Source organism: Melospiza melodia, chromosome Z (assembly GCF_035770615.1).
Source record: "Melospiza melodia melodia isolate bMelMel2 chromosome Z, bMelMel2.pri, whole genome shotgun sequence".
Classification (NCBI taxonomy): Eukaryota; Metazoa; Chordata; class Aves; order Passeriformes; family Passerellidae; genus Melospiza; species Melospiza melodia.
The window spans coordinates 76,602,572-76,620,386 of NC_086226.1; the positions used below are offsets into that span (position 1 = coordinate 76,602,572).

General features: G+C 44.9%; 1 protein-coding gene across 1 annotated transcript in view; it reads left to right on the forward strand.

The window, feature by feature from the left end:
- The window catches only part of PCSK1 (proprotein convertase subtilisin/kexin type 1), a 46,676-nt gene that overhangs the window by 4,485 nt on the left and 24,376 nt on the right, over positions 1-17,815 (forward strand). Inside the window, 4 exon segments of the mRNA XM_063179889.1 lie at positions 4,949-5,089; positions 5,565-5,641; positions 7,638-7,726; positions 11,949-12,119. Coding sequence (XP_063035959.1) covers positions 4,949-5,089; positions 5,565-5,641; positions 7,638-7,726; positions 11,949-12,119 — 478 coding nt within the window.

Below are 17,815 nucleotides of genomic sequence, written 5' to 3' on the forward strand. Positions count from 1 at the left end.
AATAGGGATGGGATTAAAGGTGGGTATAACAAATCAGAAAGAAAGGTCAAGCACAAATGGGGCCTGAGTGTCTGGAAATAATTTTCCTCAGCTCATCTTGGAGAAACAATATCAAAATCTAGGCTACTTTCCTTCTTTTGAGCTAGGGAAGATGAATTATAAACCACATAGCATAAAATATTTCCACGAAGATTCCTGCAGACTTCTTTTGAACAGAAAAAATATTGTTGTCTGTAAGAATTTAGCTTTTCTTAGATCCAGAATGTCTGTTGTCTTCCTTGCCTGTATCCAAAAAAGCAGGACATTTCCAAGATGTCTGTATTAGACAAATACACAAACGCACACATGATTCATAAAAGCAGTCAGGGGAAAAAAAACTGGCAATGTTCTGCTCTCCAGGAGATTTAGTTCCTTTTCCCACCTATTTATGGTTTTCACTACTTTTCCCTCTAGTTTTCACAGATGAGAAACAAAAACCTACTGCTTATCCTTGTTTGCAATGAACGTTGAATTTTTCTGATTAAATGCATAAAAGAGTTAGACATTTTCTGCCAAAATATGTTCTTTGCTTTGTAGTGAATAACTGACTATTACCTTATTTTTATGATTTGATGGCAACAGTTTTAGCTCTATCCTGTGTACCTTCACACATCACCAGGAAAAAAATATTATTTGATGGATTCAAGAGAACAAAGTTTGAAATCTCAAATAATTTCCTGAGTCGAAGTAGTCGAGTACAGATAGCAAAATATGAAAGAAATTTCCCCCCATAAAAAATTTCTTTTCCTAAACCTTGTATTTTATGCAGTATTTCTTTGGAAACAAAGAAATACAGAAAACCTGCCATCAGCTAATGTAATTGTGCACAGAGAAGGAGAAAGAAAGTGCTTCTTCTTACATCTCTGCTTTTATGGGGGCTGTAAGCATGTTTTCTAAATTATGCACTGCTCCTTTAGCATTAGAGAGGGAAAATGACCCATTTAGCAGATACTCTTCAAAAAACTTGCTGCAGAAGAGAAGGCTACACATGATTCCTACTTCCAGCTGATTTACCACAGGAACACCAATGAGGGTAGTAAAGAGAAAATTGTGATTCAACACAGTTGTTCCCAACCAAACAACTACCTTAATTGGTTTACCCATTAATTATTTTGCTCTGGCTAACTTTAACATCCAAGGAGAAAATACACTTGGAGGAACTCCAGCTCGCTGCACTGCGGGCACTGTCTTGGCTCCTCATCAAATGGAAAGAACAAACATTAGCAGGTCTGATTATTAACCCAGTGTTCCAAGGTCCATCAGTGTCGGATCCCATTTTTCTCTTTCTCTTCTGTTTTATGGTTGATTTATGTTTGCTGGTTGTTGGTTTCTCTTCCCGGCTGATTTATGTCCGGAGATAGCTCAGGGATGCCACTTGCTCGGTTTCTCGGCTGTTTCAAAGACTTGGAAAGGCCCAGAGTGGCCTTGGACAGCCCAGCGCTTCAAAGGACGAGGAGAGACTTCTGATCTTGTTTCGGTCTCAGTGTTTATTAATTGTTTATCTAAAAGATTTTCTTTCAGCCCGACAGAGGTCTGCACAGCAAGTCAGCCATGGGCACACTCCCGCAGCCCCTGGGGCGGTCACTTATCTTTATACCCGAAGTTACGTGTACAATATTTATAATTTTTCTCCAATACCTTCTACTCTTATTAACCGGTGCACTTCTAGTAAAAACCAATCCCAAAGTGCCACCATCACCACAGAAGATGGAGGCCAAGAAGAAGAAGAAGAAGGACAGGACACGCCCCAATTCCTCCATCTTACTTCTCTAGACCCCCCTGTACAGAAATCCTAAACCCTGTGTTCTACACCTTAATTAACTTATCCCTTCACCATTCACCCCAGTGAAATCCTCCCAGTCCTCATACAGATGTTATCTCCTGTGTAGGATCAAAGTCCAGCCACCAGACACTTCTGGCAACATTCCAGGACTCCCGAGCCCCCCAAGGGTGGTCTTGGTCGCTCTGCACCCTCATCCTGAGGTGCTGAGATCCCACATCTCCCCCTTCTGTTTGCACTAGGAAAATTTCTTTCGCTATCCGATTCATAGCGTGTTTTAAACATGCAAATATTCATGGGATAACAAGTATGAGGACTAGTAGAATTATTAAAACATAGAACTCTACCCTTAAAATTCCTCTCCAAATGGGAGAGATGTCAAAGAATTCTACCATACATTTTGCTTTTGCTGACTAATAGGTATATTACCCCCATTGCTTACTGCAATGAATGAAAGAATGATGCAGATAAGCATCATGAAACTCATGGCTTCGCTTCTATGTGAAATCATTGTTCGCTTTTCATTCAGGACCTTAACAGAGAATTCCCCCAAAGTCCTTAGTTTCTTTTTATTTCTCTTCCGAGTTGTCTTGTGCAGTCTGAGTCTCGACTCCTGTCTGAGTATTCGTCTCTTTGTTTCTTGGATCTTGTTTCTCGGATCCGTGTTTTCATGTTCTCGCACTCGAAATGGTTTCACGTGTCGTACCGACACCCACGTCAGATCTCGATCTGTGGAGATACAAGCGAAAGCCTTGCCCCCCTCTAGGTGGCGCTGTCACCGGCCTCCCCAGCTGGAATGACAGCATGAGCTCGACTGCCCCTCGTCCTGTCGACTGCCGTGTTCGTGATCTCGTTTGAGACCGTGTCTGCCTGGCTTTTAATTCAGCTGGAAATGGAGCTTGAACACCAGAACTTCTCCCTTGAAGGGAAGGGACTAGGACTCCGAGGGTTTTCATCCAGAGGTACCAAGTCTGAAGAGGGTGTGGAGCCGCTGGGACATAGGAACCCGAGCACGGCCCCTCCTCGCCCGAGACGTCACGGGCCCGCCCCCGCCCGCGCTCTACTCTCTGCGCATGCGTGCTCTCCGAGCCTCTCCCCGTCTCTCCTGGGCTGACGTCACTCTCTCCCTTGTTCCACCTCCCACGTCTCCTCCCTCGGTCTGCCCCTGACTCTGTCTCTGTGTCCATTCCTCCCGCCGGTGTGTACGGCCCGCCCCCCGCCGGCACCCGGGCCCGCCCCGCCCCGCAATTCGAGCCGAATTTGTCCGCGGGTTTTTGCGAGTTCTGCCCGCCGCGCGCGTCTCCAGGACGGCCGCCACCCCCCGGCGCCGTGCTGACAAAAGCCGCACCGGGACTCGTGTCTCCCGGTATCTCTTCTCCCGCGCTCCCCGCCGGCTCCGCCGCTACCGCGCTGTGCCCCCGCGAGGAAGCGGCCCCCCCGATCCCTCCTCTGTCCCCCTTCACCCCCCCCTCCGATCCTGACTCCCCTGTACTCTCCGGAGTTTCAGGACGCTTTAGGAGTTTCCTGGGGTTTCTGGGTTTTGGGACCGGGGGCTTTAATATTATTTCTTGCTCTCTTTCCTCGAGAGCCCTTTCCCCCTGGCTTCTTAGGGCCAGTGATAATTTTTTTCCGGAGCTTTGCTCCTCCCCTTCCGATGAGGGCACCGCAACTTTTCGTTGCTCTCCCAGTCTTTTCGACTGTGCTGATATGCCTTCCAGCATTAATCTTGCCGGCGAGAGCAGCTTTAACGCCGTCTCGTCCTTTTGTGTCGCTAAGAAATATAAGTGCCTGTTAATTTCCTGCCAAAACCCCACTTCAAATAGCAGGCATGTTTCAGCAAGTGGGTAGTTAAGCCTTGCCCACAACAATAGCTGTTTTAATACTTTCTTTGGGATCTCTTCTGTGTGTGTTTGAGCCACGCCTTGTAAGGCGGACAAAATTTCCCGTTGTTCTTGGGAGAGTGTGCAATTATGTTCTTATATTTTGACCTTCTCACCGAATCTGTCGTCAGAGCTGTCCGAAGCCTCCCGTCTCTGTCCAGCAGGTCACAGGAAGGATCCGGAGGCGCCTTCCGGTTCCGATCCGGGCTGCTCTGCTACGAACTGTCTTCGGTAGAAGCTGAGAGATGTAATTCTCAGTGACTGCTGTTTTTTGCAGACTCCTCTGGCTGTTTTTCTTTCTCTTCTTCTTTTTCTTTTTTCTTCAGGCTTCTCTCCTCAGGAGCTACCAGTGCTCTCCTGGGAATTCGTCCTAGATTGGAGCTGTCCTCTTTGTTCTTCAGCTCTTGAGCTTCAGCTCTTCAGGGCTGACCCCCCCCCCCGAAAGGGTTGGTGGGGAGTAGCCCAAGCAGTGAACGCCAGTTGTCGGATCCCATTTTTCTCTTTCTCTTCTGTTTTATGGTTGATTTATGTTTGCTGGTTGTCGGTTTCTCTTCCCGGCTGATTTATGTCCGGAGATAGCTCAGGGATGCCACTTGCTCGGTTTCTCGGCTGTTTCAAAGACTTGGAAAGGCCCAGAGTGGCCTTGGACAGCCCAGCGCTTCAAAGGACGAGGAGAGACTTCTGATCTTGTTTCGGTCTCAGTGTTTATTAATTGTTTATCTAAAAGATTTTCTTTCAGCCCGACAGAGGTCTGCACAGCAAGTCAGCCATGGGCACACTCCCGCAGCCCCTGGGGCGGTCACTTATCTTTATACCCGAAGTTACGTGTACAATATTTATAATTTTTCTCCAATACCTTCTACTCTTATTAACCGGTGCACTTCTAGTAAAGACCAATCCCAAAGTGCCACCATCACCACAGAAGATGGAGGCCAAGAAGAAGAAGAAGAAGGACAGGACACATCAGTGCATCCTCACCACTCCTTTCAGTTTCTGCTGCCTACTTACCAAAAATACAAGGTGTTTTTTTGTTCTGGAGTGGTCTTGAGGGATATTTGTGAAGTGCAGTAAATCTTTTAATGCCACAAGTATTTGATGAAATTAATTTTTGGTTTGTATTTGCAAAATTTGAGTGAAATACACACTGTTCTGGCTGAGATTGTTTACAGCATCTTTAGAATATGACTTTGGATCTGTTTGGTATAAATGGATAAAATACTGATATATTTGAATCCATTCTGTCCCACAGCAAGATGCAAGAATTACTCCATCCCTGCCCAAACTGGATCTCCATGTTATTCCTGTGTGGCAGAAAGGATTCACAGGAGTCATCATCACAGTCCTGGATGATGGATTGGAGTGGAATCACACTCACATCTATGCTAACTATGTAAGTTTGAGCATTAGAATGCTGTGGAATAGATTAACCAGTTGTAAATGTGATAAACAGACACTCTTCCCCAGCTCATTGTCTGTTCTGTAAGTCAGCTCCTGCAGTACAGAGACTGAAACACTTGCCTTAGGCATGATTTGGAGCCTGGTCTGTGTCACAGGAAGCTGAATGTCACTTAGCAATGGTAGCAGGGCAGATATTTTGTTGTTTTGTTTTTTCCTGCAGTAGATTTAGTTCCCGGACGCATTTGTATGTAGTGGTTTAATGATAAATTATTAAAGCTCCATGAAAAAGTTATGGAATTGTTAATGGCCATCAAATTCTACCAGCTTGATTCCTGCCAATGAGGCACATCAAGTAAATAAATACAGACTCTGGAACCCATTTTGTTAGCAATTTAGAAATGCCTTTTCCAGTTGTCTGAATTAATTCTGCTTCTCCTTTTTTTGTTTTTTTTTTTTTTTACATGTAGGACCCAAAGGCAAATTACAATTTCAACGACAATGATCATGATCCCTTTCCTAGATATGACCCAACAAATGAAAACAAGTGAGTAGCCTCACAGCTGTCTGAAGAGAACAAAACATTGCAGTGTTAGTTTGTGTGTTAGAAGATACAAGCAGAGAAATTTCTGTGTAGGTGTCCTGTGGCAATTATTTTATAAGAGGAAGAATTTGTGTAACAGAATCACTGCATGCTTGAGCTTGGAAGGGACTTCTGAAGGTCATCTGCTCAAGCAGGGAGCTCTAGAGGCTTCTGCCCAGCACGATCAGGATGGCTTTTGAATATTCCAAGGAGGGAGAGGCCACAACCTCCCTGGGCAACCTGTGGCAGTGCTCGGTTGCCCTCAATGTAAAGAATCACTATTGGATGCTCAGAAGGAGCCTCCTGTGTTCCAGTTTGCAGGACCATTCTCACATAACATTGATATAAACACTGGGATAAAATTCCTAGATGAAGAACTTCATAATTGTAATCTCCCTATGGTGTCCTGAATTTTTTTATGCCACATGTAAGATGCTGACGTATTTCCGCAAGGTGAAGGGAATAACCTATTCTTGTGCCTCTGTTTCTGGAATGATACCTCCCAAAGTATATTTTTACTTCAATACTCTGCTTTTCACTGGAAATTTCAAATTAAAAAGTCTCAATGGGTCTGTCAGACCTGGGCACGTCCATCATAGTCCGGTTATGGATTTTGTACATAAGAAAGAGAACAGGAGGGACCTCCTTAGAAGCTGGTACACAAAACAGTCAATTTCTTAAACAAATTAGGATGCCACTACTCTCTGCAGATAGCAAGAAACTGATGCATTGGCTCCCTGTTTCCCATCAGACAATACTGTAGCATTCACAACATAAATCATTGCATGAGGGAAAAAAAGAAAGATCAGTGTGAGGATAATATATCCATGAATAAGACATTTGAAAAATAGCACTTCTACTTTGTTGCAGTGTTATTTTAGAGAAAGAAGCCATTATACTCTTGTTATGATTTCATTATCTCTTAAATCTACCTGTATTGTCTCTAATCTTTATTAATAAGTAAATGGAATTCAGCCCAGAAGCATTGAAGCATGTCACTGAATAAAAATCTGTAGCATTACATAATACAATGCTCTTACCTTGAGACTTATGGCAAGGATTTCTGTATTGAGGAATTAGAATCACCCATGGGGAAAAAAAATTGCATAGAAAAGAGTTTGCTACAAGAGAAAATGGGGACACTTTCAAGGCTCACGTCACAGACATCTTTTGTGAAAAATCCTTTCTTTAGGATTTTTCCCTCTTCTGGAAAGCTGAGGCTCCAGGAAGAGAATGTAAACAATGGTTATCTGCTGCTGTGGAATGCAACAGGTGCACCTGTGCCTGGCCCATGTTGCATGTTTACAATTAAGGGCCAATCAGAGACCGAGCTCTCTCTGGGAGAGAATCAAAGACAGCTCCTTTGATTATTCATTCTTTTTCTATTCTTAGCATAGCAAGCTTCTCAACTTTTCGCTCTATTCCTATTAGTGTAGTCATAATGTAACATATATATCATAAAATAATAAGTCCAGCCTTCTGATAATGGAGTCAACATTCTCATCTCTCTCTCACCCTGAAAAACCCTTGCAAGCCCAGTAACAGCTCACTTTCTGAAATCCTACATAAATGCTGTGATATAGAAAAGGCATATCTAAATGTGTGATTAAAAAATATTGGTATCATATTTCTGTCTGAAGACATATTTTTAGCTCCATAATTTTATGCCACTTTTTCACTCTGCTAAAATACTGATATCTTCAGTGAGATTAAAGAAAGCATTTATCGTCTCATGGAAATGTTTCTTTGGAGCATGAAGTAGGTAAAATTATATTTAATGAAGCTTAGGAGAAGTAAGTATTTTTGTATCATATAGATACAACTCAAAAGCTCTTCAATAACTGCATATTGCATTAATTGAAAGGAAGAGTTTGAACAAATCAAGGTCCTTGATGAGTCTTTCTGTACAATGCAACAAAGCTGTTATGATGTGTTCTTTATTCTTGCTGTATTTATTCAGGCATGGGACACGGTGTGCAGGGGAAATTGCCATGCAAGCCAACAACAGAAAATGCAGAGTTGGAGTAGCCTACAACTCCAGAGTTGGAGGTAAGGAACAAAAATAATTAGATGTCTAATGTGAATGGAAACAAGACAGATGCTGAGTATTGCCAGATACCATTAATCTGAAACATGAATGATTGGTCATTCTTGGAAAACATTGATCTTGCAGTATCATAAGCTTCAAAATCCTGTCTGGCAACAGTGCTGAGTGACACCTGTACATGACAGAATTTCTTTAATGAAGTCTGGAATTGGATTATGAATAGATAGATAGGTAGAATATGTAACAAGAGCAGCAATAGTCCAGGTAGGATGATGATGATTATGATGATAGTAATAAAATTAATAATCATAATGTTAAGAGTATCAACAACAATTACTAATATTACCAACAACAAAAATAACAGCAACAACTTATAATTTACCTGGAGTTAAGACAGTGTCTTTTGAGGAATGAAGGTCTAATTACTTTTTATTGTTTATCCAGGGAAGGATAAACAGTGGAGTGAAAGTAGGAGTACACAAAATTATACCCATCAATATTTGCAGCACATTGTTTCCATTTACACAATCACATTCAAAAGGTCATGTCAGCCAAGTCATGCAAACTGCTGTCCTTTTTGTTTCAACACCTTCCTTCTCTACTTCACCACAAGTTAAATTTGAACACAAGTAAAGTCTTTCTTGCCCACCAATCAACATTGTTGTTTTGCTTTTTAATCAGTGACTCAATCTGCTAGTTGTTTATGAAATTATCATGATGCAAGTATCAGTTGCAAATGGTTATTTAGCTCAGAGAAAGTTATTTGTACAGTCCTCCTTTTTCCATTATTCCCTCTTTTTCCTTTTAAACGATGGGACAATGAGTGGCAATTGACACCCATAACTTTCGTTCCCACCATTTCAGCGTGGTGTTTCCTCGGCTCCCAGTCACTCCACTGAGCTGTCATGGATGTCAGCTTTGCAGTTTGCCATTGCCATAATTCATTATGCTGTCATGATCTGTTTAAATAAAATATCTCACTCATAATATGAAGACGTCAGATTTTCAAAGGAAGGTAAAATGGATGAAGCTGCAAAGATGTCTGAACTCCCACTGTGCCCATATTTTAAGGCTCTTGCATCTACTGAGGAGATTCTTCCACAGCTATTTGCATATGATCCGTGCTCATTTGCAAATGCAAACTACAGATCTGTGCAGGATGATTTATCTAGAAAAGGGAAATAACAGGAGAAAAAGCAGTCCAGCAATCCATATTACCCAGCAAGCAACATACATTTGGGTGGGGGAGAAGGAGGAATGGGAAAGTTGAAAGAAATTGTGAGCTGTTAGATGTGACCAGGCTGATTAACACCCAGACAGGGGTGTAAGAAAAATATGTTCAAAGAGCAGTGGAAGATAAGAGAAGTCTTCAAAAGATTCAGATAAATTTGGAGCGGCTAAACACTGGAAGCTTTTTTGATGATCCAAGCTCTACAGGATTCATTTCTCCAGAGGCTGTTTTTCCCCCTGGGTTTTTTTTGTGTTTTTGTTTTTGTTTTTTTTTTTTTTTTGGTTGGTTTTTGGTTTTTTTTGTTTTTTTTTTGTTTTTTTTTTTTTTGTTTGTTTGTTTTGTTTTGTTTGGGGGTTTTTTGTGTGTTTTTTTTTTTTTTTGTTTTGTTTTTAATCCATGAAATGACACATTGCACACTTGTACTTGACATTAGTTCAGGATGACTCCCTTCAGTGGCTGTGTGCTTGTAGCAGTTGCCATTTTGGACAAATCCAGTGGTCCACAACCACTTCTCTCTGATAGTCAGCAATATCTGCTTCAGGGAAAGAAACCCTGACAATGTGGAACACCTTGCTCTCCAGCCTTCAGCATCACTGGTTGGTTTAACTTCACCTTGAGGGGTAAAACAAAACTTTCCATTGATATTTTTTTGTTGTTGTTTTTCTGTGAAAGTACTGAGTTTAACAATCCTGAGTGTTCTCTCTGGTCACATCAATGCCTGGCACTATTCTGCAGCACGGACTAGCCTCTCCAGTACTTTGTGGCTGTGAGTACCATGGGCTTCTCTGTGCACTGTGTGAAGAAAAAATACTCTTCATGCCAGTCTTCAAAGTGACACCTTTCAGTGCCCTTTAACATTTGCCTCTTGGTCTTTGTACAGCTGAGAAAAGTGTATCGATCACCTCCGGTAAATCAGAGTATTTTCGTGCATACCTGACCATACCACTGTGTTATGATATTTCCATGGTGCTGCCATGGAAATTAAATTAAGAAGCTCCATTTTACAAAGGACTGGGCTGAGAGTTCATGCACAGTGGCGTGTTGCTAAAAATAGCCCTTCTGCCAGGCAGATACATATATGTGTGTGTCTGAAATTGCCTGGGGCTTTGCTTGCTTTTGATTTTGTGGGACTGATGATGGGAGCAAGAATAGAAAAGAGTTTATGCAAGAGGACGTAATTGGAATCTCCTTACGGGAATATCACTGCAGTCATCAAATCCCTGAGCTGACTTGAGCAATCAGGATTTCTGATGATCGGAAGGCAAGGCAGTGACTTTTTTTCCTTGAGCTGTTTTCATCAGTGTGGAGTCGTTGTTCTTGGGTGTTTTCTGGTTTTTGTTTTGTTTTGTTCTGTTTTCCCCTTATTACATTATTTATCTGCAGACCTGTCTGTCTTTTTCTGTGGGAAGTATGTGCACACTACTCCTCCTCACGTTCCCACCATCTCATTTTGTATTGCAAGCTCTCACCTGGGACTTGCAGCCGCTTTCACACAGGCAGATCTTTGCTTGGCATGAGAGAATCTGGAAATTCTGAGCCGACAGGAAAAAAAAGAGTAATCAAACCATTCTGAGTTTAAGACAATCCTGGGTAAGTGGTGTTTTTAGTACCTGAGGCACAGGATATATCTTGGTGCTTTTCCCAGCTTTGTGAGTGATAGTGGAGCAGCTGTGGTAGAGAGGATTAACTCCTTTGTCTGACTTTAACACTAATGAATATGAAATAATAAAGCTCAGCTTTATCTTGGAGGTATTAGGAGTATTAAGAGGTCAGTCATTCAGGAAAATAATTATGCTTGCAGTCTTTCTTTCCTTGCTTTATAGCATGAAAAAAAAGAAGAAGACACCTAGCTGCAAGGTTAAGGTTGGAGGTTTTTTGTTGTGGGGTATTTTTGGGGTTTTTTTAAATGGAATTACTACATTTTGCCTGCTGAGCTTTGGCAAAATCCCCGTTTTGTGGAAATACCAGAAAATGAGTAGTCATAATTCACCAACTGCCAGCAATGGTGCAGCTGCTATAGTACTAATCTGCCAAATCCAAGGGAACCCAGACATTTTTATTGCTTGTAAACACAGGCTGAATCTTGACTGAGGTGACTCTTATATTGCTGCTGTTGCTGTAAGAGCCATGCCACAGCGGGAATTTTGCCAGATTTCTGCTTTTTCTGCTGTCTTCCAGCATTGGGCAGTAGTAGCAGCCCCACTGCAGAGCTGTGGCTTTGCACAGGAAAGGATCCAGTGCAGATGGACAACTGCCTGCACCTGAATTTTAAGTACCACTGAGTTTTGGGCTTGCTCTGAAGGAGATTAGATCATGCAGCTGCTAATAAATTGTTAATGTCTAGATATCTCTGGATTGCTTACAGCAGAAAAAACCATGGCAGAGGAAAAACAGTGAGTTGTTTTGTTTTTTCTGTGGTGAAGGTTGAAGAGCTGGTGAAACTGCAAATTCACAGAGACAGCAAAACCTTTAAGGACTGCTAGGGACAAGTGCTTTGGTCAGAACGTTCAGAACTACACCTTGAACTAAAACTCCTAGAACTCTTACAGACAAATATAATGTTGATAAAACCTATTTAATTTCAGCGGCATTTTAGCTGTTTGAGAAGTCTTTGTTGCAGATCTAAGGGAGAAGGAGGAAGAAGAAAGAGAATGCAATAAGAAAAAAGCAAGAACAGTAAGCAAGATCTCTTCTTTGGTCTCTGTAGAAGGAACAAAAAAAAAAAAAAAACAAATAGGAGACTAAGAAGATTTTAAGGGGTTTTTGGTGGGATTTCTGTACAAAAACACTGAGCTTTGCCAATAAAATCTAACTGCACTGTTTTACATTGACAGGAGCCTCTCTTCAATACTTTTTATGTGAACAGCAGTTGGCTGTGGTTGCAGCACTTAAGGCTTAATTTTACTGGAAACATTAAAACCAGTTAACTAAGACAAGGAAGAGGGAACAGAAAGTAAATTCAGTCTGCTTCTGTTTTTTTTTTCCCTGTGAAGGTATACGGATGCTGGACGGAATAGTCACGGATGCTATTGAGGCCAGTTCAATTGGTTTCAACCCAGAACATGTGGATATTTACAGTGCAAGCTGGGGCCCTAATGATGATGGCAAAACTGTGGAGGGGCCTGAGAGACTGGCATAGAAGGCTTTCGAGTATGGGATAAACCAGATACGATACTTCAGGGGAAAATAAAGCAAAAAAATTTAGCAGAGAAGAGAGTTTTAAAATGGTTGACACCAGAGAAGAAATGAAATAGGTTTGTGCTGTTTTGCTCAAATATATTTGAATGGGTATAATGTATTTTAATAGTACAGGTGAGAGAAATTTCCAGCCAGAAAGGACTTTTGAGAAAACACCATTAGGGCTTTCTAAACTGGTTTTTAGCTGCTAGTCTCCATGGATAACCTTTTTTTTACATCCTTAATTTTGCTGCCTTGGTCTCACCCTACACCCACCATTCTCTGCTGCTTGTTTCACACTGAACAGTAATTGGATTTCTGCACTGGAAACTCATACAATTTAATACAAAGTCCTGCTTCATGAATAATTTGCTATGTGAAATAGTGATGCATTTTAGCACCCTGTGGATGAGCTTGTATTGCGCTAATTGCATTAATTTATAAATTGGTGCATGTCATGATCCAATTAAAATGAATATAGTACAAATGCATGATGAGGAGTACAGGGAGAAATATTTTTACGGGTTTCTTTTTTTCATGTTACACTTTACACTCTTTGGATCTGTTGGGTGATAAATAGGGTGCAAACTGAGAGCTGCCATGAATTTATTATTCAACTATTCTAGCTCTTGCCAGTGAGGTGAAAAGATATCTAAAGATGGAGACGTACTAATAAAGAGAGGAAGACTGAATCATAGATGGGAGAAGGGAGAAATAATTGAAGGACAAACAAACAGAAAATTTTTTATAAAGGGCAACTAACATCATTAGGCAGAAGAAGAAAAAGAGAGAAAAATTTAAATGCTGTCCGCTGACAAAGACAATATGAGGGAATAATGGAGACCGAGTAGAGAGCTTATAACAGGTTATATACCCATAGGTACGTGTTGTAGTGTGTTTTGTTAGTTTATTTAATTGCTCCCCCATTTTCTGTATTGTTCCCCACCCCGTTTGATAATGGTTCTGCCCTCCCTGTTTTTCCCGCCACAGACTTGTCTATTATGTTGTTCCCATGGCAACTCCCGCCACTGGGGTTGTCAGTCCTTTTAGTTATATAATTCCTCCTCCCCCTAATACCCTTATATGTACACTTGTTTCTCCTCCCTGGGCCCAGTCAATCACCCCCACTCCTCCTATTTTACCAGAATCTTCTTCCCCAGGGGGGTTATGATTGGCTGTGGTCCCGGGCCCCCTCCCTTACGTTGTATTGATTGGGTTTTTCCTAATGCCTGTTATGTTAGGTTCACTTCCACGTTTTCCCTTATTGGTTCTGTGTAAACACCTCCCTGAAACACCCTCTCCCTTTATAGCCTTGTTCCACCCTCCATAGCCTTGTTCCACCCTCCATTCCTGGTCTCTCCATGGTTGTCGTCTTGGGCATCACAATAAACCCGACTTGACCCCATCAAGAGTCCAGCTCCTTATTTCCTGTTGTGGTGGCAGTGAGACCAGTCCGCAGCGAGCACAGCCCGAGGCCTCCTGACGCCAAGGGGTGCTCGCATTGGATTGCAGCTGGGTGTCGGCCTATCCTCTGCTAGCCGGACACTGACCTCCAAGGCCAGATACACCTCGCCGCAGATTGGTGCCCAATGTGGGGCCCGGCTGGACTTCTGAACAGCTGGACGCCAGACCACCGGACCCCACAGACTGGATTTATAATTTCTTTTGGCCGTCAAGCTACCCCTGGTAGTATCAGACCCCGTTCTAGGGGTAGCGCTCCCAGGGGACCCGAAGCCACAACTCCCCGCCCCTCAGGAGGGCTTCAGCGATGGGAACCACCTGCCCGAGTTTTGTTTGCACCACCGCTGGACCAGGTAAGCCTGGACTCGGTGGCTTTCCCCCTGTCTTTTTAAGTTTCCCTGGGAGTCCATGCCCTGCATTGGGGACCGCTCCCGACCCTCCTTCCCTTAAGGGCTAATCCCCAGGCGGTGTTTCTTTCCCTCACTGCTCTTCTTCTGGGGGCAGTCCTCACCCCTTTTGTTTTTTGTTTTTCCTTTCCTGTGGGGTCTATATCCCCAGACTTGGGGCCAGATCCCACCACCCTACATCCCTTCTTTCCCTTTGTTGAAACCCCAGACTTGGGGACAGCGGGGGGAGCAGGGGCCAGCTGTGTGTGTCTCGTTTTAGTTTTAGTTTTCCTTGGGCAGGTGGAGTTTTCCACCACGGGATCTTGCTCCTCCTAAGGCGACCTTGTCTAGGGTACCTTGGGAGAACGATGGGTGCAGGGTAGAGCAAATCCCAGAAAGGAGTTTATTATGTTGTAAAATGTTTGTTACTTGGGGGAGGGTTTGCTGCCCCCAAGAAAGAGTTGAAGTTGTTGGTTAAATGGACTTTTTCTCATTTTCCCAATGTTACCCCAGAAATTGTAAGAGAGCCACAGTTTTGGGCAGCCATTCTGGCAAAATGAGATAGCTAAGTTAATTCTGGGGAAACACAACTATCTCTTGTGGCATATTGGGCGGGCAAAGTGTTAACTACGCTGCGCCCACCCGGGAAATTGAGAAAAAGCCCATCCTGTTCTAGGTTGCTCCCCAGTTCTCCCGGTTGTCGTGCCCCTACCCCTCATTACTTACCCTCTTCCCTCAGGCAGGAGCCCTCGAGAGGGATTTTAAAGGCCAGCAAGAAGCAGGGGGACCATCTCGCCCCTGCTCCCTCTCGACTGGCTCGGCCTCCTCCTCCGAAGGGTCCTGGCCAGACTCTTCGGAGCTCTCTTCACAATTCCTCTGTTCTTCTCCCCAAGTCCCCATCTGTATCTCCAAAGGTTGTAAGGTTTGCTGATGTTACCCAAGATGGCTCCCATGGAGCCCAAAATGGCAGAGACTGCATGGTCTTTCCCGCCTTTACCCCTTCTTCTACCCAAAATCCCCTTCTTCCAAAAGACAACCCCTTCCTTTCCCCTGACCTGTCTTCTTTTACTGTTGCTCCACCCTCAGTTCCTCCCTCTGTTCCACCCCTTTCTCCACCCTCGGCTCCTCCCTCGGCTCCGCTCCCTACTCCACTTATTGCTCCGCCCCCAGTTAACCCCTCCCCAACTCCTCCTCCATATTTTGCTTCGCCTCCAAGCTCCACCCAGGAGGTGGAGAGAACTAATTTGCCCCGCCCAAGCCGGTGCCCTGCCTCAGCACCAGGCCACGCCTCAACCTCCTCCACTTCCGGTTCCAACGCTCCTCCTTCCGGTTCCCACGGTTTGCGTTCCGGGGGAAGGGTGGGGGGGGTGGATGACCAGAAGCCGGGGCAAGCGCCTTTATTGGAAGCTGCCCCGGTCACATACCACCTCAGCAGTGAGGGGGGCTCTCTGGCCCAATGGGTGCCTTTAGCACAGGCCCAGATTAAGGAACTGTGCAATGCCCAGAGGGAGTTTTTCCGGGAATCTGAGTATTTCCGGGGGCTCCTTCGTTCGGTCCTTGCGCGGGGAGATCTGGTACCTGCCGACCTGAGAGCTCTCTTCTCTAGCCTTTTAGGCCCTATGGAGTTTAGGGTCTGGGTGGCTGAGTGGGGGAGGGAGATTGTGGAGGTTCTCCCAACGCTTTGGGGGAATCCTACCCCATCTCATGACGCGGATGGCACACAGGTGCTTTGTGAAGAACATCTGGTGGGCACAGGGACTTGGGCAAGTGGGGCGGCGCACGCAAGGGCACTATTCCCTCAGCAGCTTTCAGAGACTGGCAAGGCGGTGGAGCAAGCCTTCTATAAACTCGCCTCTGTCACCTCTCAATATGAGGCAGAGGAAATTAGACAGGGACCACAGGAACCTTACCTTGCGTTTGTAGAACGTCTCTATCGGTTCGTGGGTGCAGATGTTCCGGGAGACAAGGAAAGGGAAGAAGTGTTAAGACAGATGGCGTACCGGAACGCCAATGCAGCGTGTAGGGAGGCCATCTGGTCCCTCCCCCTGAGCCCACAGCTGACCTTCGAGAAGATGATTGAGGCGTGCGCAAGGAAGGTTCCCCTGCAAGACCCCAAGGCTCGCCTCTGCTGAAAATCAGTCGCCTTTGCCGAACTGCCATTCGAGGAATTTCCAGAAGCTGAAGCTGCAGCCTCCAGTGGACCATTAACACCGGGGTCCAGCAGGAGGACCACGGCCACCCATCCCTGCCACCTGTGCAGGAAGATGGGGCACTGGATGCTGCAGTGTCCCATGAGGCAAAAGTTCCTGGAATGTAGGAGAAAGGAGGAGGAGGGAGAAAAACAACAAAAAAACTAGTTGTTGAGCACAGCCCCTCCCTGCACGATGACAGAAGTGTGGCGGGCACAATAACATCTGGCGGGGAGGGGGGAGAGAAGGGAGAGCTGCCACACACCCTACCCGACTTGTCGTATTTAATATCAGACTTGACAAATTGCACCTGTGGTATTCCACCCTAACCTGCACTTACCACCTGGTTGTCTGCTTCTCCATACAGGCTGCAGCTCACTAGGGAAATTCACCTCCCTAATAGTGATTTTGAGCTGGTGTCTGCTGACCTCCAACATCCCGGTCGCTGGAGGAAGTTAGGACGTTGCAGGTGGACCATCGTCGGGGACACAAAGCACACGCCGCGAGACCTTTACATCGTCCCGAGACTGGTCACCACAGACCAGGACCATTTTGTGATAGGGCTGTACTGTGTCCGACCCCCACTTTTCCTCCCCAAAGGTCAGGTCATCGCCCAGGCCATCCCGGTTCCAGACGAGACTCACTGGACCAAGTCATCTGAAGATTCATCGCCTCCGACAGTGGCCTGGGCACAAGTAGTGGGGAGGGAGAAGCCCCGCCTAACATGTCAACTCTCGTTGGGCAGGGACTGTAAAATCATAAGGGATCTTTTGGACACAGGGGCATATGTGACGATCATTCCCTCTCGGGAGTGGCCGTCACATTGGGGCTTGCAGAACATGGCCGGAACCATTCAAGGTGTAGGAGGGCTCCAATTGGTGAAACAATCTAGGAGCGTTGTGCAAATTACGGGGCCAGACGGGCAGTTGGCTTTAGTACGTCCATTCCATAGTACTGGGATTACACCGAGCCTCTCTGGGGGAGAGACCTTCTAGCCCAGTGGGGAGCCAAAATTGACCTTCCAGAGGCTCCCCAGGTTTTTTGGGCAATGGCCACTGAGGAGCGCCAGACCTGAAAGCTGGAATGGCAGACTGATGAACCAGTACAGGTCTTGCAGTGGCCACTTAACAAACAAAAATTGAAGGCACTCAACGAGCTCATTCAGGAGCAGCTGCTTAAGGGCAACATAGTGGAGACTATGTCTCCATGGAATTCTCCCGTCTTTGTAATCAAGAAGCCTAACAAAGATAAGTGGCAGCTCTGGACCGACCTCCGCCAAATTAATGCACATATTGTTGACATAGGGTCTCTCCAACCAGGGATGCCCTCCCCAGCAATGCTCCCCCAAAATTGGAATCTGGCTGTTATCGGTATCAAAGACTGTTTCTTCCAAATTCCTCTACACCCTGACGATGCCCCGCATTTCGCTTTCACGGTTCCCTCCATCAACTGTGAGTCCCCAGACAAGTGCTATCACTGGCAGGTGCTCCCGCAGGGAATGAAGAACTCGCCTGTGATCTGTCAGTGGTATGTCGCTTCTCTGCTGTTCCCCATTCATACAGCCCTCGGGGATGCCATCGTGATACATCACTACATGGACGACATCCTTGTTTGTGCACCCGAGGATGATCTGCTTGCCCATGTGCT